Source organism: Falco naumanni, chromosome 15 (assembly GCF_017639655.2).
Source record: "Falco naumanni isolate bFalNau1 chromosome 15, bFalNau1.pat, whole genome shotgun sequence".
In the NCBI taxonomy this organism is placed as follows: domain Eukaryota; kingdom Metazoa; phylum Chordata; class Aves; order Falconiformes; family Falconidae; genus Falco; species Falco naumanni.
The window spans coordinates 22,422,443-22,441,994 of record NC_054068.1 but is presented as its reverse complement, the minus strand read 5'-3'; the positions used below and the strand labels follow the sequence as shown (position 1 = coordinate 22,441,994).

Here is a 19,552-nt window from a genome sequence, read left to right as displayed (position 1 = left end):
GATGACCTGTCCTCCCCTGTATTTTGGGAGAGCTTTACCTTCAGTAGACCAGGAGACTGTGGCACTGAGAAGCTATACGCTATAGTAAAAGCCTAGCAGAGTGTGATAGAAAAGGTAAGAGTCCTGCATACACATTACTTCCCTCACATGCTCAGTTGTAGTTGTCCTCTTACTAACGTTAACCAAACATTTTAAGAACCTAAGAACATGTGAAAAGGTGACTTAAGTACTTAAGAACAGATTAATAAGTATGAACTTTTAAACTCAATAAATGAAATACCATATTGTCCACAGGACCCAGTCAACACAAGACTTACAGCTAGCATGTAAGTACACAGGAATAACAAAAGGAAGACAACCAAAACATCACAACATTACTAGATATATTGGAGAGAAAACAAATGCTAAAGGAAAGCTCTATTCAGATTTTTACTACAAACACAACAAGAAAACATTTCAGACCATAACACATCCTTGCCACTCCCATTAAACCAAAAAAAAAAAATTTTTTAGCAGTAACATTACTGCATGACCTGCACAAAGAGAGACTACAACAGCTACTGAAAAACCCATAACACCCTCAGCTACCAACCTCACTGGCCACTTACCAGCTTTAAATAATTTGCCCTAGCTTTCCCTCACACCTTTAAGTAGCCAAAGATGTTGATTGATTGGAAAGTGATTTTCAAATAGGCCAATCAAAGGGTGATGAGGTATTGCAGAGATACATATAAACCTTCCATCCACATCAAAGCTTTTTCATATTAGAAAAAAACTTCTTTTGGGTGTAGTAGACACTAAGTATTTTTTTTTTGTTATACTCCTTCTCGGAACAAACATGGTGCTTTTAGTTTTGAAAAATGTATTCTATTTTTTCAAGGGATTTAAAGAAAAAGCTTTAGTTCTATATTTATGTTTTCAGAGAGCATTTTTTTTATAGCTAAAGCTCTTTCTGTTTTATAAAAATGTTGATTTTAGAAAAAAAGCCACAGCTTAAAAGGGGTGGGGGTGGGGGGTGAAAGGCTATGTGTTTATAGTTTTAGGCATCCAGTCACAATGTAAACATCTAAGCTCTCTCATGTACTTGGAGCAAGATAAAAGGTCGTTTACTTATATGTTGTTATTATATCCTTCAGACAGATGCGTTGACATTTTTTGCCAGTTACTGAGCTTCTAGCAAGATTTTCCCTAGTTAAATCAGTTCTAGACTCTCTTGTATTTACAGTACTGAATTACTGTGTTAAAAGTATTTCTGGTTTAGGGCTGGATTGAGCTTCATCAAGGAGAAATATTTGAGTGCAAAAGTCAATAGCAGCAAGTCCTGTATTAAAGGGAAAGGATTTCTGCAAACTCCTGCTATATCCCCAGCTGTCTGTTCCCAAATGCGCTGGCAAGCGCGTCATTTCCTAACCTGCATATTAAAAAAAATCCCTACAACATTTTAAAATCTCGAGAGCAGCTTGTAACCTCGGCCTGCTGTTGTAAGGAATCTGCCTTCATCTCCCTGCTCTGCCTGGAGCTCACACGCTGTTTGCTGTCTAGTGGGTGCACATGTGTTCCCGGGGACGCTGCAATGGCTGCTCCATGCCGCTCATTATTGCTGCATTCATTATTTCAAGGCTTTTGCTTTCTGCGAAGCCCAGTGGAGCATCAGGAGTCTCCTGGGGATTTGCCAAGGGCAGTGAAGCAGGCTGTTGTGTGCAAGAGTCTTCCCAAGTATTTGCCTGCGGGTGCGGGAGGCCGAGGCGGGCTGTGGCAGCGCACGGGGGCTGGCCTGGGCCGGGGGCTGGCCTGGGCCCGGGGCTGGCCTGGGCCCGGGGCTGGCCTGGGCCGGGGGCTGGCCTGGGCCGGGGGCTGGCCTGGGCCGGGGGCTGGCCCGGCGAGGGGCCGCAGGAGGGGCCAGGGCAGCGCCGGCAGGTGACGGCGCTGGCTCTGCTCCTCGCCCGGCTCCGCAGGGCACCCGTCCCAGGCCCTCAGGTGAGAGGGCGCGGGGTGCCGAGCCCCAGCCCTCTCCCTCCCGTGGGCTGCTAGCAGATCCCACCGAAGCCTTCCTCCCGCTTTTCCTCAGAGTAACTCGTAAGCATCACCACGTAGTAAGTACCAGCTGTAGAACTCCGATGTATGTTTCTTATGTGGGGGGGCGGCTCCTCCGCTCCCCTCCTGCAGAAGCCGGCCGGCTCAGGCGAGCGACGTATCCCGGTGCGCAGCAGCCCCCTGGTCGCTCCCGGGCCGAAATGGCCTCTAACAGGCGCCCGGCCTCCTCCGGAGCGGCCTCCCCCGAGGGACGCGCGACCTCCTTCCTCCGCAGCCTCTCCCGCTGGTAACGGAGCCGTGGGCGGCTCTCCGGGCCCTGCCCTGCGGAAACTCCCCTCCACGTTTATTTAAAATACATGTAAGTATCGCCGCTCCTGGCGCGGGGGCAGCCGCGCTGAGGAGAGGCAGGGCGGCGGGGGGCGGCGGGGAGCGGCGGGGCCGGGCGGCGGAGCGAGGGGGCCGGGCCTGCCTCTCTTCCCGCCGCGCCGCCGCAGCCCACAGGGTAAGAGGGAGGGGGCTCCTCTAGGCCGCGAGGAAGCCGCGGCCTCGCGTAGCGAGCGGGCGGCGCGGGGAGACGCCTCGGCCGGCAGCGGCTCTGCGAGCGGCCGGGGTGGCTGGGAGCCGGCTGGGCCGCGCTGGGGAGCGGGGGGAGAGCGGGTTTTCCCGGGGCGCTGTGGCCCGGCGGGTATGTGCGGGCCAGGCGGCTGAGAGGGCCGGCCCGAGGCGTCTGGGCCGCCAGCCTTCCCCCTGTGTGGGGGGCCCAGAGCCGCAGCAGCCTTGAATCGAGTTCAGGCCAATGGGGAGTGGAAATAACTACAAAGAAGAAAAAGCAGGTGATGGTGTGTGTCCTTGTCATGCTTTGGGTGGTAGGCTTGTGGAGGGATTTGTTGGTGTGAGCTGTAGTGAAGAGGCTGTGCTGACAGTTGGTATTTACAAATGAAATAAAACGGGTTTAGGACACAGTGGTCTCCTGTGTTTACCTCAGTTTTCCTCTTCCCAGCACGTGTTGTGAGAAAGGCCTAGATTAAAGCCAAAAATATGTCTGCATAAAGGAAAGTGAAACTAAATATGCTTATTGAGAGGCAGGTGAATTGGGGAAATGAAAGATGAAACTTCCCCTTGTGTGTATATGACCACAGGCCTCTCCTTGGAGGGCAGATGGTTGGGAGAGGAGACAGCCAAGGTCATGGGGCTTTGGCCTGAAACGCTATGTGGATTCAAGGGGAAGAGTAATGTGTTGAATTTAGCTGTTCTTTGTCTTGTTTGCTTCCAAAGTTTCTTAACTCTTTCAATTTTAATCCAGTATTTTTTCACACTGAGCTGTTTTTGTAGCACCTAAGTTCATTGTATTTTGCTTCAGAGGGAATGGGATGGTTAAAATGATAACGCTGAGGGATTTCCTGTCTCTCGTGGTAATTTTGATTAAATTATTTTGCTTGAATGAACATCTTAGTTTTGAATAGATTACTGGCTGATTTCTGGTTAGCAAACTTTGCCTTGTGTGCTTTGTGCTGTGCACTGGAGCAGATGGCAGCAGACTTGTCAGCTTTGCGTGCAGTGTGCTTGTGTTAGTCTGCCTTTACCCACTGAAAGCACAACACTTTGTGCTATTTCCTTTTTTATAAAAGCTTTGCCTATTTATATACATGTATAATTGGAGTGACACTGCTTCTTTTCACATGCTATTCTCCAGGTTGTGAATCAATTCAAGAATGAACAAATGTAAGAGGCCTTATGTTGACAAGGCTCCAAACCTTGAAAAGTTCAGTCCTGAAATTCTTTCTGAAATTGAGGCGCTCTTTGCAAAGAAGTTTACTTACACTAAGCCAGTAAATAATGAATGGCAGCTACCAGATCCCAGTGATGCTTTTACATGCGATCATGAGGAATTGAACTCACTTCTGGCTCTGAAGGACTCTATGAATGAAGTGAAGAATCAACTGAGTGATAAGAACCTGGATGAATGGCATCAGCACACCTCATTTACCAATAAAGCGGGGAAAATAATTCCTCATGTCAAGAAATCTGTGAATGCTGAGCTGTGTACCCAGGCATGGTGCAAATTTCATGAGATCCTGTGCAGCTTTCCTATTCTCCCTGAAGAAGCTCTTCAGGATGGAGAGCTGAATTCTGTCCACCTCTGTGAAGCACCTGGAGCTTTTATAGCCAGCCTCAATCACTACTTGAAATCCCACCATGTCCCTTGCGACTGGAATTGGGTAGCCAACACTCTAAACCCATATCATGAAGCAAATGACACCCTTATGATGATCATGGATGACCGTCTTATAGCAAATACATTGCCTTGGTGGTACTTTGGCCCAGATAACACCGGTGATGTAACGACATTGAAACATCTAACAGGACTTCAGAACTTTGTAAGTAATATGGCCACAGTTCACTTAGTAACTGCTGATGGCAGCTTTGATTGCCAGGGAAATCCAGGTGAACAGGAGGCTCTTGTCTCACCCCTTCATTACTGTGAAACAGTCACTGCGTTAATGATCCTGGGCACTGGAGGATCCTTTGTTTTGAAGATGTTCACGCTGTTTGAACACTGTTCTACCAATCTGCTCTTTCTGCTGAACTGCTCTTTTGAGGAGGTCCATGTCTTTAAGCCAGCCACTAGCAAAGCTGGAAACTCCGAGGCCTATGTGATTTGTCTTCGCTATGTGGGCAGAGAAAGTATTCATCCGTTGCTTTCTAAGATGATACAGAACTTTGGAACAGAAATGGTCAACAAAGCACTTTTCCCCCTGCGTATGCTACCAGAATCTTTTCTTAAAATACATGAAGAGTGTTGCATTTTCTTCCACAAGTGCCAGGTAGAGACTATCTCTGAGAACATCCATCTATTTGAGCACTTGGAAGAAGCAGAGCAGACGAAACTGAACACATTAAGAGATTGTGCAGTAGAGTTCTTCATGCAAAGATTTCACATGAAACCCATTGCCAGAAACAACTGGCTTGTCAAGAAATCTCAGACTGGTTGTAGCACGAATGCAAAATGGTTTGGGCAAAGAAACAAGTATTTTAGTACATACAATGAAAGGAAGATGCTTGAAACCCTTACGTGGAATGATAAAGTGGCAAAGGGCTATTTTAATCACTGGGCTGAAGAACATAGTTTAAATAACGCTGGTAAAATGTGCATCTTGGAAGGATCATCTTCTAACCTTGAGTGTAGCTTGTGGTACGTTTTGGAAGGAAAAAGGCTGCCGGTGGTAAAATGTTCTCTATTTTGTGATGGCCAAGTCCTGGAAAATCTTAATGAAGCTATGAACGAATTGGTGGGGGGGAGGCTGAAAAGCAGACATATGCTGCAGACTTGTCACTCGTGTGAACCTCTTCCTGGGGAACTGATCCTGGCAGAAGTGTATGATCTCTCCAGGTGTTATCAGGAAGTCCTAAATGAAAGATGCAGTGAGAAATTCAAGTGCCTTGTGGTAGACTTTACATCCCTCTGTGATACTGAAAGCCAACCTGGTATGGAAATAAGCCTCCTGGACTCGGCCACACTGCTGACTTTCAGCTTCTCTTTGCTTTATGATGGAGAACCAAAGTACCAGCAGCAGCTTTTGGAGTGTGTCCTGTGTTCGTTGAATCATCTTACAATGGGAGATGCATTGATTTTGCCTGTTCTCTCTTGTTTCACACGCTTCACAGCCAGCCTGGTCTTTATACTGCACTGTTGTTTCAGATGCATCACATTTGCTTGTCCAACCTCCTGTGAACCTCTAAGAACTAGTGCGGCTTTGCTGTGCGTTGGTTACAGAGGTGTCCCAAATCCAGTTGTTGAGTATCTGCAGCATCTGAATAAACTAATAAGCTCTTTACTAGACACAGACTCTCCACAGCAGGTTTTGCAGTTTGTGCCTATGGAGGTTCTCCTCCAGGGCAAGTTGTTGGAGTTCTTGTGGGATTTAAACACAGCCATTGCAAAGAGACAACTCCACTTGATTGTGCAAGCTAAGCAGCAGCAAATGACTAGCAATATTTCACTTAAAGCATAGACTTGAGCAAGTTGCCACTGCTAGACCCTGCTTCACAGGCAGGTAGAAGGTGTTAAAAACATTATTAATGGGAAGGTAATGTTACTGTAAAACCCTGGTGTGACATTGCTAGTGTTGGGAGGGTGTTTTGAGCTGCCAGTCCCATTTAGACCATATTGACCTGCGGCACATAAACCTGAGGCTTAATCTCAGGCTTGGGAGACTTGGGGGGGGGGGGGGGGGGGCAGTGACTGAAGTGGAGAAACTGCTCCTCTGTCACAGCTCTCCCTGAGCAAATTTCTTTGTGTACCACCTGGGTCAGAACCATGGTCTTCCAGTGAGAAGACCGGGTTTAGACCTGTTGTGTCAAGCCAGGTGATGGGGAACCCTCTTTGTGTGACATTAGCCCTCTTCTGTGGAGCAAAATATAGGAGTTCTGACACACCTGTATACTTTTCCAGGGTTTGTAGAAGCTGAAACATGAAGTTTGGGCCAGTGGTGTTCAAGCCTGATGTAAGGCTCAAGGGATGAGGGTCTTGTAAGCAGACAGCTGTCTTCTAAAGGCTGGGTTAAAAATGGCTGCCTGTAAGTAGTAGCAGAGGTGTCCTGTGAATGGTGCTCTTTGCTTTTAATTTCATTTAAACAAAGAGCAGCAAACTGTGTATGGTTTTTGACAGGTGATTGCGTGGCTTTGTCTCCCCATTGATGAACAGGCTGTTATAATGTTATTTTTATGTGGCTTATGGGTCCTCCTTAAAATAATTGGAGACTCCTGAGTGAAAGTGAAGACTTGCATCTGTATGGCAGCAGCTATTAATGAGGAACTACAAATCTTTTCTCAGATGAAAAACATGATCATGCACAAATTTGTGTATCAAGAAGTGCTCTGTGTGCCGCTGGAGGAGCTTTAAGCTGAAGAAATGTGACTTTCTTTGGGAAAGTGATTAAAATTTCAGTTTGCTACCCTGAAGGATAAAAAAGATTAAATTGGTACTGTTCCTTTAAGGGACTCAGATTTTATTTTCCATATTGCTCCTTTGTGAGCTAAATTTTGAGGCCTAACTTGTGTAGGTGAACATTTAGTTTTAAGCCTGTAGTATATGTGGAAAAACCTGCTCAGAAGGAGAAAACATGTTTAAAGGGAAAATGACTTTGCTGTTGATATGTGCAAGATCTCATAGAAAAAGGTGGAAAGAGTGGAGTTAGTAAGAAAGTAAATGTGGTCTGCTGATGAATTACCAGTCACCTGCTGGAGGCACTTCTAATTAGATAATGTGGGAGCTTGAAGGGTAATTGATTACTGGTGAGGGATTAAAAGCACTGCTGAAAAACTGTTTCGTCTGGAGATGCTGCACATTTAATAGGCTTCTTTGCCACATTGTTCAGGGCACAGTTCAATGTGTTTTAACAGTTCATTTTTTTTATTTAACTTGATAGATGAATCAGGTGGTGGCTCAGGGCTGACTAATGCATAACGTTTTCTAAAAATCTTGCTTTTTACACTTGCACATAAATAGAAGCAGCCTAAACAAAGACTTCTGGGATTGGTCATTGTCCATGTAATTTATTTAAATGCACTTGCTCTTTTTGCTGTGAGCTGAGTCATGCTTCCTTCTTCAGACCAGGAAGGAAGGGAACAGAGGCTACAGACTTGGGAGAGAGATGCAGTAAGAGCTTCTCTAAATCATTTTTTGAACCTGTGAAGTCAAGAGTGCAAGCAGGGCCACAGATGTATTTTACTGAAGAATAAAAAAGAAATGCTGAAAAACAAAATAAGGAAGGGGGGAAGTATTGTAGAAGAATGGATGATAAAGGCGGCTTTCACAGGTGATTTTTGATACTGTTATCTGAAACAAAAAGCAGGATAAAGATATTGTCCACCAAAGACACCTCTGTGTTTCTGCCACTATTTCAGAGGTGATTAATCGTTCTGAAACTCCCACTGAGCTGAAGCATTTGAAAAGAGGTCTCTGAAAGCAGGGGTAAATGAGGTAATTAAGGGCATGGATGTACTTACACTGTGATACTCTGCCATACAGGCCTGAGTAGCCAGAAGCATCTCATCTAGTAGGTACTTAAATAACTTGTTTTTGTCTACTAACATTAGTCTCATATTTTTAAGTTATTATCTTGTATGTAGAGTAAAATCCTGAGGTGACTGACAGACCGTGAGAGAAAATGCGTTTATTTTTTCAAGCATTCCTTGGTCTGTTCTGTGTGTCTGACAAACTGTGCAGCTTCCTTGAGATTCCTCCCATCCTGTTGTTCCCCGTATCATCAGCCAGGTGCCCTTTTTTCATGAACTTGTAGAATAAATATTTCAGATGGTCACAGACCTTTGGGGGGAGTTAGGACTGTGTACTTCAGTATGCTCTAGACGGAGCTGGTGGGGAAATGCAATCCATCTGTTTGGAAGGACACCCCAAAACTGTGTGCAAGCCCTTCTGTGGAAAGCCAGGTCTCTAAATGGAAGGAAATCCAATGTCCTGTGGATCCCGATGCCCAATTTGCTCTGGAGCTTTTTTTGTTGGCAGACTTGGGGAGATGACAGGAGAAATGCCTTAATGGCAGCTGCTCCTTGTGTTAAAAAGGATGGATGTGATTTAGAGAGTCTTTTTATTATTATTGTCTTAATGGCAGGAGTTTCAAAGTTAGGAATGGCACTTGTCTTTAATTGTGAGAATCTAACATTGTTCTAGTTGCCTTTAGACCAAAGATTTCTGTGAGAAGTGACAATTTCTGGTGAGACTTTCGGAATATGTAAGAATGCATGGGAAGAATGTATGAACCATTGTGGAGGGGGTCTGATGACTCCTGCCTTAGTCGTGGCTGTCAAGTTTTGGCCAATTTGATTTTATGTTTAGGTGACACCCAATTAAGTGTCTCAGTATCCTGTCTGCTTGAAGATGAACTGGGTATTGGTTTTCCTCATTAGGAGCTTAAGGTTTCACAGAGGGGGAATTAGAGGGGGTGGAGAGAATAAGTTGGTTATCCTGTGATTGAGATTCATGCAAACTTGAGGTGAAAGTTTTGTAGCCCTGCTATCACAGGTTTCCAATGAAGGACCAGTATTTAGGCCCAATGATTAGCTATGAGGTACATTATTTTACTGAAACTTCTTGGATTATTTTTTTTTTTTTAAAGTCAGCATAACATTTTGAAATCAGTTGCATGAGGGTTGAATGAATTGGGTATTCCATTAAGTGAAAATGCTGTTGTGTTTTTTTTTAAAGTTGAGTTCCTTTAAAGTTAAGAGAAGTGCTGCTTATTTTTACTAATTTTATGTTGTATTTAGAATAATTTGGATGTGCACAAACTATATGTTCTTGCCGCTGACTTGCCAATGTAATTTCTACAAAACATAATGAGATTTATATTATGAAATCTGGTAGTCTATTAAAATGGTACTAAGTGATGTCTATTCATCTTAATTAAACTAGATGTATTAAATTACTAGTTGTAAAAGTAGAATATGTAGCAGAATTGTATTCTATTAGGAAACTTGGCATTTAATGGGAGGGGATTAAGATTGCTTATGTAGAAAGTAGGAGAAAAGAAAAACACCATTCAATTTCTGACCACTGAGCTGGGTGCTTTAGGATGAAGAATAACATCAAATCCTTGATTCACTGGAAGCAAGGGTTGGCCAGTAAGCTGAAGCCTCAGAGCCTCCTGTTACCATCCCTACAAACTGACTTTTGACATCCTTTTAAATTTCAGTCTATTTAATTCTTATTAGTGAAATGGGGGAAATCCTGTGTAACTTGTTTTACCATTTTGGGTGGTATGAAATGGTGTTTACTTGTCCCCATTTCTCATTTTTAAACAAGAGCCTCTAAATTTCACCTCATAGTCTTTGAGAATCAGTCTCTCTTCTTAGCACCTTAGTGGATGAAATCTGAGATGAAAATTTCCTTGCTGAAGTCAAGTAATGGTTTCTCCATGTCATTTTTGCAAATATTTTCATGAATGCCATGCTGATATCCTTAGTTCCGGTTCTTGGTGTGGTTCAGTCACTTGACAAAGATCAAATGGAGCTGTCTATGCCAGAAGAGTTCTCAGCCTGTGGCTGCTCTTGCTTGCTTTTTAAGTGATAATTTGGATTGCCATTGAGCCCTCTCTTGTAACCCTTTATGGGTTGGAGCTGATTGCAAGTCTTAAGAATGAAATTTGCTAAAAGAATTAGCCAATGGCTGTAGACGCTTAGGCTTATAACAAGCAGAACCTTTAGGGGACATTTAAATGCGGGAAACTTTTCCAGGAGAGGCTCAGAACTTGCAGCTGATGGGATTTGCTAGCCTTTCCTTGCTAAAAATTCTTTAAAAAAGACTTTGAGGCATAACCACCTAAACAAACAGTTCAGCAGTTGTGTGTGCCTTGTGCATGTTCATGCTTGCATGTGTGGTAACCCCCAGGGTTGTACAGCCATGAAGGTTTTTTTGTTTTGTAACTGATTCATGTGTGCTTTTGTTTTTAAGGTTGTTTGTGTTTTTCTAAGTAGATGAAAGTATCTTGTTTTACATGGCTATTGCTTCTTTTCATTTGGTCTGCAAGTGAGTGTTAAAAGATCTTTTTTTAAAAAGAAAGGAAAATAAATATTATTTGGAGAAAATAAAGTATTTTGTTTTAGGTTTTAAATGTCGCTATTATGTGTTTCTTTGCCAAACATGGAACAAAACAATGAAGTGCAGTAGGGAGAAATCCGGGGTGGTTTAATGTTTCACTGGTTTTGAGCCGCAGTTTCCTCATACTGCCATTTGCATCCATCCTTAATGAGCAAAGGATGCAGGGGCATTGGAGCGGCCTGCAACGGTGAGGGTGGTGTTTGATTCTCACATTCTTTAACTGCCTTTACCTTTGCAGGTTACCAGCTCAAAGAGAGACTCCAGTTGTAGATGTGGTCAAAGCAGTGCGTAGGAGGCCTGCACAGTGATCCCTTGGCCTTGTCACTAAGCCTAACAGTCTATGTCTCCTTGTGTGGTTGCTGTAACCTACTTTAACAGCAGGGATTTTGTCCTAAGGATCTTCAGTTTCTCCTGCTGTGACAGCCACTCTAGTAGTACAAGGCTGTTATATGCTGTACTTGTGTCTGCAAAGTCTATTATTAATCCTTATCCAAATGTTTTCATTCTAAGTGCTTGCCTTCACTGAATGGTATTATTAAGAAAAAGCTGTGTGCCTTATTCCTCAGGGCTGGCTCTGCTGTACTGACAAGGGTTCCAGCTGATTGTCTTTGGTTTGGCTAGCCGATTTGTCTTGAGACTGCTTGCTAACCAATTTTGATTGCAGTTATTAATGCTAACAGTTTTTTATTGCTTTTCTCTTTGCAAGTGAACTCAAAATTGGCTGGGGAAGATAATGCTGTGTCCTAGAGGTATGACGTAAGAAATTTATACTATTCTGACACCTTAATTTCTAGGTAGTAGATGTTTGTTGAGGAAGTGTTTAAACTAGAAGTGGCATTGAATATATGCTGAAATACAGGGCAGTGTTGTTTTGCTTGACTTTAGTGAAGTTCTAGGCTGTAAGCAATACCTGTCAACGTCAAAATGTAGTTCAAGACTTTGGAAGTGGATAGTCTTTGAAATGGGGACTGGGTTGGCAGAGCCCAATAGAAGGACTGTCAGATTTGTTTTGGCGGAAATATTATTTAATATGGTTTTACTGAATTATAGGGAAATGTGAATGCTCAGAACTGTATTTGAACTTAAAGCAGTTCTATGAAATATTTGCATTCCCTATATAACAGTATAAAAACAGTGCCTAAACCCACATGAAATGGCAGATTGTAAAGTAAAGGGAAAATGTGGACGTCTTAATTTTGCTGCTAGAGACCTTAAAAACTGCATATGTGATTTCTTCAGTCCTTTAAGTGAATTGATACGCTACATTACGTTGATTATATATCCTATTTGAATTTTGATAGATCTTAATATGCTGGCGTGCCTGCCAGTTTTTGAATTGAAATAGTGTTGCAAGCTAAGCCAAATCACTAAGGACAAAGCAAATTGGAGCTCTCCCTGGCTGATTAGATCTTTAGCAAATTCTTTCTGTGGTCAGGTCCTCAGTGTCCCCCAGTGAGACTGGGGATATGACGTTTTACCTGTGATACAACTCATACTGAACTAGGGCACCATGGTTAGTGGCCCCTTTTATTAAAACAATAATATGAAATTGTTTTTTTAAATAGTGTTTTTCCTCCATAGGAAACGTGAACACATTTATTAAAATGCATGTTCACAGTACTTTACTAAATGAAGATGATTGCCACTTGTTAAAAAGATTGATTTATCTAAATTGGGGAATAGCAGGGAGAAGTGACTGTCACTTGGAGAATTGATTTGTCTAGGTTGGCAGATAGCAGGGAGAAAGCAAATCAATATTCAAATCTTTTTTGTTGCCAGAGCTGGAGATCATTATCTGTATAGCTAAGAGATGAATGGACGAATGCTGCCAGATATAAATGAAAGCTCATGCGGAGTACCCCTAGGTCCTAAGCTGTCGGGTATCTTGTGCCTCAAAACAATGACCCAGTAGCCAGTTGGTAATAAAACCTCAATTAAGACTAAGGAGTGAAGGGACTGTGGTGAAGTGCCTTAATTTAAGTCTCTAGAGAGTTAAGGTGATTAAAAGACTTGCTTTGTAATCGGTTGACTGCCCCAGGTTGATGGCAGAGCACAAATCTACACCATGGAGTTGAAACGTAATGAAATCTGTCCTGGAGTCACAATTAAACTCAACTCCAAGGTGGCTGCTGAATAGCTACGTGTTCCCTCAAATAATGATGCTGTCTGGCAGATGAGAGTGCGGCTGTGGGGCAGGACTGCTGCTGCCTGGGACATCTGAATTGTGGGAGCTGTCTGAGCAGCTGGGGCTCCCTGCTTTCGTTACTGCCACGATGCTGATGGTACCCAGCTATGCAGCTTGAGTAAACCATGCCGCAGGCTGTGCAGATGGTATATAGAGCCCTGTGTGGAGTAGATCAGTAGCACAGGTTGTGTTTGGGATTAGTGTGCCTAGGACTGGGATGGCTATAGGATTCCCAGCTGGTAGAAATGGTGACGTTCAGCAGTGGAGGCTTGCTGTCACACCTGAGAAACACACAGCAGCCCTGTGTCTCTGAGAACTGGCACTGAGGGTTAGCACAAACTGAAGGGGACCTGGATCCAACATTTTGGGAGTGAGAGGAGAGCTAGTTCAAAAACTGACCTCTGCTCTGTGGGAACACTGGAAAGGCTAGCTGTCAACTAGGGTGAGCTTGTACTTTGCGTGGAAATACTGAACTAGACTGGGTGTTTAATAACAGTCAGTGCTATGACCTTAGCTATAAATCACAAAGTAATTGATTTTAGGGTGTTAATGAAATTTAGATTTAGAGAGAAGTACAGCTATGCCTAAGATGCACAGTTAACAGCACTGGCACTGAATAAAACCTAAATTGGCTTTGTTTCCGTTATGAAGGAGAGTAGTATAAGCCCATAAATTAATAGTCAAGTGGTTTGGCTTTTAATTATGGGACTGCTTTTGTGAATGTTCTGTACTTAAATATGTCTTTCAGACTTGGAAAACTGTTTAAAGCTCTGGATATTGTCCAACTTTAAATTCTCGCACCTTCCACATGAAGTGAGTATCACAGCTCTCGGAAAACAGACCAGATTCTAACTGTACTTGCTCAGATTTCTGGGGGGAGTCGATAGGAAGCAGATTAGCCTCAAATGTTAAATGCAGTCTGACTGGTGTCTTAGTGGGTCCTCCTGTCTTAGAGGGGTCAGACAGGACAGCCATTGCTCCTTGGGCTGGATGCTGGGTTTGCTAAAGTGGGACTGGAACAGAAGTTACAGGCCTCTTCTGAGTCCTCTAGTGTCATCCTGAATAAAAACTGTGACAAGTTTAAGGGACATCAGAACACATTTGGGTCTAAGCACATGTAGTGGCTGAGAATACCTATTAGTTTCAGTAACTGACTTGGCTTGTCATGTCATTGTTTGCCGTTTTGAAGTGACCTGAACTGTTTCCTGAAGGAAACAGTGACAGCAGGAGTCTCAGGAGCTGGAGTGGAAGTAATGAAGTGGTAATTAGCAATTAATAAAATGTGGCGGATCTTACAATTTTAATAACTGCTGCACTGGCCTAGAGGTCTGGTGCTGGAGTGAAGTAGTCCCTTGGAAATCTCCAACTCTGAAGCTTAATTATGATTTCCTTTAGACGCTATCTGCTTTTAGAGCCAACTTGTATATTTATTTTTTCCCCTGAAGGTAGATGAGGCTTTAAGGGCTCTGCTTCTGTGCTTTTTCAGGGCAGAGATTAAATGGAAGCTAGGATTAAGATAAGGGGACTGAGATGGCCTCCGTGACTGATGTATCATGCAGAGACTGGGAGGGCATGGTTCTGTTAAAATAGCCAGCTGGGTCTTGGAAAAGTGTTTGGATATAGGAGGAGCTGGGTAAAAATGTGGACAGAGCCTGCTCTGTATTTTGCCCAGGGTTTTTGTCTTGTTTCCAGTGGGAGTACAAACGGAGACTGTGCTGTCTGTCTGCTCTTCTTTTCGCCTTCCTTCTTCGAGCTTTTCTGAGCCATGTCTGGCAGATGTCAAGTTCTTACAGACACTATGATAATGAAAGGCAAGGATTGCTAAGTAACCCTCCTGACCTGAGGTTACCACTGGGTTACTAACAGCAGGCAAACCCTGGAGTCGGAGACCAGTGACTGTCTCCTGAGGAACAAGGATGCCTGTAGCGGTGGTGATGCACGGTGGCGAAGCTGCTTGCTCCTGGGATCTGTGGTATTGCTTTGCTTTACCAGTCACGTGCTGTTTTATGCCTTGCTGGGTGCTGTAAGGTCAGCTCAGGTCAGAAGCCATCACCACTTCTTGCCTTCCTAAAGATGAGCCTGAAAAATAGTCAGATGACGAAAACCAATAGCCAAACATCACCTGCCTTCCCCTCAGCCCCTCCCCGACGTTAATCATCGATGGCAGGACCTGACAGCGAGTCAGGTTAGGCTGAATTCTGGTTTTTGTTTTCAGCTATAGGAATGCCCTATGGACTCGAACAGAGCAAAACACCTTTCAAGCAGCAAAGGTGATAAAATGGGACATGGGAATTTTGGAAGATGTAAGTGCGACTTTAGATGTCACTTTTTTCCACTGAAGGGTTGTATTAAGGATTCAAGTTTGTCTTGTGTACATCGGTTTTAATTAATAGAGCAGATGCACCAACAATGCATCTGGAAATGAAATGCAGGAGAAAAGAAGAGGCAGCTGGTCCTAGTGGATGTAAATATTTGCTTTTTGGGAAGTGAAGCTCTGCAGAAACTTCAGGGACTCTTAATTCAAATTCAGAAGCCTTTTTATTTTGCCTGTGGAGATATATGGAGCAGAAGAAATTAACCATAATGCTTTGCTTGGTTCTAGTGCATGTGATGTAAGAAGCGTAAGTTTTTGGAGTAGGGCCAACCCATGAATATCTTGGTTCCTGCTGAGATATTCAGGCCTGGCCTCTGTTAGTGCAAGATGCATTGATGTCAGAGGAGCTGACTCTATATCAAGAAGCCTTCCCAGGTGTCTGCAGTATGGTCTTGGGTTATGAGCATGGACCAATTGATACACTAATTTTTGACCTGCTATAGCAGAGCGGGTGCAGTGATGCTACTTAACTAGGGTCTTATTGGGAAACCAAGTGGAAGAGGTATGTACGTATGAAAGCCTCTGTTGAGCAGATGTGGCAGGCATGGATGTGGTCTCTGGTCTTCATGTGAAGCCGAGGGTTAAAAAAAAAGCAAAGCGTGAGTTAGGGCTTCACATGTTTTGGTGGGACCCTTCACAGTTTGCTGTGTTATTTTTGAGGACTCTGCTTGAACTGCAGAAGAACAGTCTTTCTGTTTTGGGCTTTTTGTGGCGTCCCTGGCTGTCTGTGTTATCACTTGGAGAGCTTTTTGTTCTGTTTTGGTTTTTGTTATTAGTGCCTGAAACTGCTAACAAGAATTGGAAAACACAAGCCTAGAAGCACAACGTACCACAAGTGTAGAATGTAAAAAGCAGAACAAACCAAACCCACTGTTAAAACAAGCCGTGACTGGAGAGCAATGGTGCCCATCCCCAAACTGGCAGTGCTGGAGAAGGCAGGCAAGAAGGAGGAGGGGTTGATCCCAGAGCACTATTTTCTACTTGGTGAAGCAGGCAATGGGGATGGGAAGGATTCCTCTAAGCAGGGAAGTGGTAGCGCAAATGTTAATGCTTATCGCAGGCCGTCTGAGGGTAAGACAGCCTTCCTTGCTCTGCCGTTTTGTTTGAAATAGGATGTCTGGATGCCTTGCACCCCACCTTGCATGCATCTATGATGGTCTCATATTTTGTACCTTGATGCTGAGAATGCTACACAGCAGAGGGAGCACCTCAAAATGGCAGTACAGCGCAGAGGTGAGCTGGATCTGGATCAAGGTGAAGCTCCTCTGTCCTTAAAACTTTTATGAAAGGAAGCTTGCAGGTGTCAGCAGTGCTGCTGCTGAGGGGATTGGGTTTTCCAGACCTGGGGAGCAGGTTATTCCCCTGCTTATACTGTCTTTGTGTTGTGAAAGCTTGTGTACAGTAATGCTTTGCTGTCCATCGCTTCTGTTTCAGAGCTCTACTGTCAGTCCCTACTCTGGTTACTATTGTCATTGTCCTGTTCTCCTTCATATTTCATCCTCAATTGACCTTGGCGAGCAGCAGGCATCTGAAGGTGATGATGAAAATTTAATGGATTGGAAGAGGCAGCAGGACCACTGGCAGTGAAAGATTTGTCAGGTGTTCAGTCTTGTAGGTGATGCGGCTGAGATCTTCCAGAATGGTGATCTGTTGGAAGATGAGTCATATTCAAGGCATCATGAAGTTTAATTTTGCATTATAAAGGGCTTTTCCGCTCTAAACTTAAAGCAAGCAAGCAAGCAGTTGTTTCTTGGTATTCCAAAAGCAAGTGGAATCTCCTTTACTACTTCTGTCTTTTACCAGGTGTTGAATTGGCAGCTGACAACCCCAGTGGTCTTGCTTCTGTTTCTCAGTTTTCCATGTTGCGTGTGCTATCCTTCTGTATTTAGGTTGTGTGCATTTTTGAAGTGCCTGCACACATTCCTCTCTATCCTGCTGTTTCTTACAGGAAAAACTGAGTTGCAGACAGCCACACTTTCAGGATCACATCCTCAGCAGGTAACGGGATATGCCGTGGTCTGACTGTATGAGGAATTATTGCAGAACCAGAGGTTAGGGCTGGGGAGACAAAATGTTTGAACAGCGATGAAGAGAAGGATGCAAAGCCCCTTGGTTAGTGGAGTAATTATCTGTTGTTGAGGATTTCTAGAAAATAGAAGAGGTGTTATGTTTGTGTCTGACTTTTTTTATTCCCTTGCTACAGCTAGGGCCACTCTGTGTGCTGTTCCTTTCTAGTCTTGACCTTTTTTCTGGAGTTGCCCTACCTAGTTTTTGAGCTCCTTGACAATAAGGTAGTTTACGGTGAAAACTAGATGTCTTCATCCGAGGTCATAGGGCTGCCATGTGCAGGCTGTGTCTGCCTGAATCAGGGGATGGAGCGCAATCCAGGCAGTAAAGCAGGGATCTGAGTGGATAATGAGAGTTCCAAATGCCTGGAGCTGCCAGGCGCCTGGGCACGTGAAGGTCTCGAGAAGGGGGACTTCTGGAGTTTGGGGCAATGAAAAATGTGCCCATGGGCTCAGTGCGGGGGCCATGGCAGGTGGGATGAGGAATGGAGAAGGGGTTTGTATAAATGCTGATCTGTGTAGCCGTCAGCTTCTAGTGGCACCGTAAAATCTTGAGGGCTTGATCTATACCTTAGGTGACTGAAGATCAGGTAAACCTGTTGCCTGATGTTTAAATGCTGGGGTAACCTTGCTCTGTAGGGGACACAGGAAGCTTTGGAGGCAATGCTGTGACAACGGGAGTGCTGTAAAGCAACAAGAGGCAGCAGTTTGTCAAATTACACCATCAGACGTGGCCGACCTTTGTGGCGAAGGGAATCACTGTGGCACAGGGCAGAGGGCCTGGAAATCTGTGTCCTGGGTGGCTTGTTGGGGAGACTGACACTTTGTCGAGGACTTGACATGCCTGCTTCCCAGTGAACTTTGGAATACAGATCTCAAAGCTGGCTGTATTCAGATGGAGCTGTGCTTCAGAGCTGCGCTTCAAAACCTTGTGGAGAACGTACCCGCAGGGGGGACTGTAATTGCCATGTATTTTGACCATAATGATATGGGGGAAAGAACAGGGGCAGCTGTAAGCAATAAATGAGATGTTACGTCTGACGAGTCCCAGGTCTGATTTTTCCTGGGTGTTAGGTCTGCTGTGGAAGGCAGGGGGGAGGGAGTGGGAGCCTGGGTCTCCTCAGCTGTGTGGGTGACCCGTTTTTTTGATCCTGGCTCAGTGATGGGATGCTTGTTAGCAAGCGGGAATCGAGAAGGGAGACCTGGGCCAAGCTCTTTGCGAGCAGAGCTGTGCTGAGCTCTGTGCCTTTGCACCAAAAGATAATTTGCCTCCCAGTGCCGGAGGGCTGAGTAAATGCTCCCCGTGGAAGGGAAACAGTTTCCTCAGTCTCGCCCCAACCTTTCCTTTTTTCTTAAGGGAAGAGAGCATATCCTAATGAAGGTGGGATCACTGGCAGAAAAAGCGAGTTGCGTGGCATTTTTTTCAAGACTCTGATTATCTATGAAATCGAAAAAGGGGAAGGTTAGGGTGACTGAGCTTTGGATTTAGCTTCCCCTGTGGCTGTGACAAGCCCATGAGCAATTGCCCATCCTACCGTACATGCCTGAGCAGCACAGCCCACTCTAGCACCTGTCAGTGAGTGTGCTGGATCAGGAGGGAGCTCCTCTTCCCCAGGTTCCCCAGGTGGAAAAGAGATGGTGTCCCATCCTCACCCTGCCTTGGAGCAGTGGCCCTTGGGAAAGGGGTGGTCTTGGTCTGTGTCTGGCCAGAAGGGTGGGATATTTACCTTGTGACACAGAGGCACCTCGAAGGCAAGGCAAAATACTAAGTACTTTTTTTGGCAAATGTTAATTCTCATTCTGATTTCATGCTGTCTGAACTGTGTGGTCGAATCCTGACTGTTCTTCCCACCTGTCCATTACAGACTCATGTTTTGATGGCTCTTGTCACAAATAGCATGGTAAAAATCATGCTTATTTTCTCTGCCTTTTTTCCCCTTTGAGAAGTCTCCTTGACTTTTTGCAGCTGTCCTGACACTTCCCCCTATCATTACTGGAAAGCAACATGGCAATTAGAGCTGGCCACCCCCGGCAGGAGGTGTGCTCCACTGACTTTTAAGGAGTTTGCAGCTGTACTTTGTGCTCATCTCCAAAGCTTTTCTGTTCTCCCTGTGCAATGGATTTTAATGTTATGGCAGTCCGAGTACAGTAATATCTGTACAGATGCGAGAATTTCGAGGTCACAGATTGGTTTCATGAAGCCTTAATTCTTTTAATCTTCTTTGGAAGGTGTATTGCCCTACGTTTGCTCTCTTCTGCCTTCTTTCCTGTCAAAG

General features: G+C 44.5%; 1 protein-coding gene across 4 annotated transcripts; it reads left to right on the top strand.

Moving 5' to 3' along the window:
• Positions 1–2,103: 2,103 nt before the first annotated feature.
• On the top strand, positions 2,104–18,317 carry CMTR2 (cap methyltransferase 2). 4 transcript variants are annotated; one of them, XR_005831083.1, is made up of 3 exons: positions 2,571–2,867; positions 3,728–11,400; positions 13,585–18,317. XR_005831083.1 is itself a non-coding variant. In XM_040615076.1 (2 exons), exon 2 carries the CDS (start codon positions 3,747–3,749, stop codon positions 6,045–6,047), a length of 2,301 nt encoding a protein of 766 aa, XP_040471010.1. In that variant the 5' UTR covers positions 2,104–2,392; positions 3,728–3,746; the 3' UTR covers positions 6,048–10,659. The 4 variants fall into 4 exon arrangements, 3 of the variants coding, with proteins under 3 accessions (XP_040471010.1, XP_040471009.1, XP_040471008.1); XM_040615076.1 differs by lacking the exons at positions 2,571–2,867; positions 13,585–18,317 and adding an exon at positions 2,104–2,392 and having other exon boundaries at positions 3,728–10,659; XM_040615075.1 differs by lacking the exons at positions 2,571–2,867; positions 13,585–18,317 and adding an exon at positions 2,451–2,536 and having other exon boundaries at positions 3,728–10,659.
• Positions 18,318–19,552: the final 1,235 nt, after the last annotated feature.

Coding starts and splice junctions, on each gene's coding strand:
- CMTR2 (XM_040615076.1), top strand. CDS start 3,747: ATGAACAAATGTAAGAGGCCTTATGTTGACAAGGCTCCAAACCTTGAA.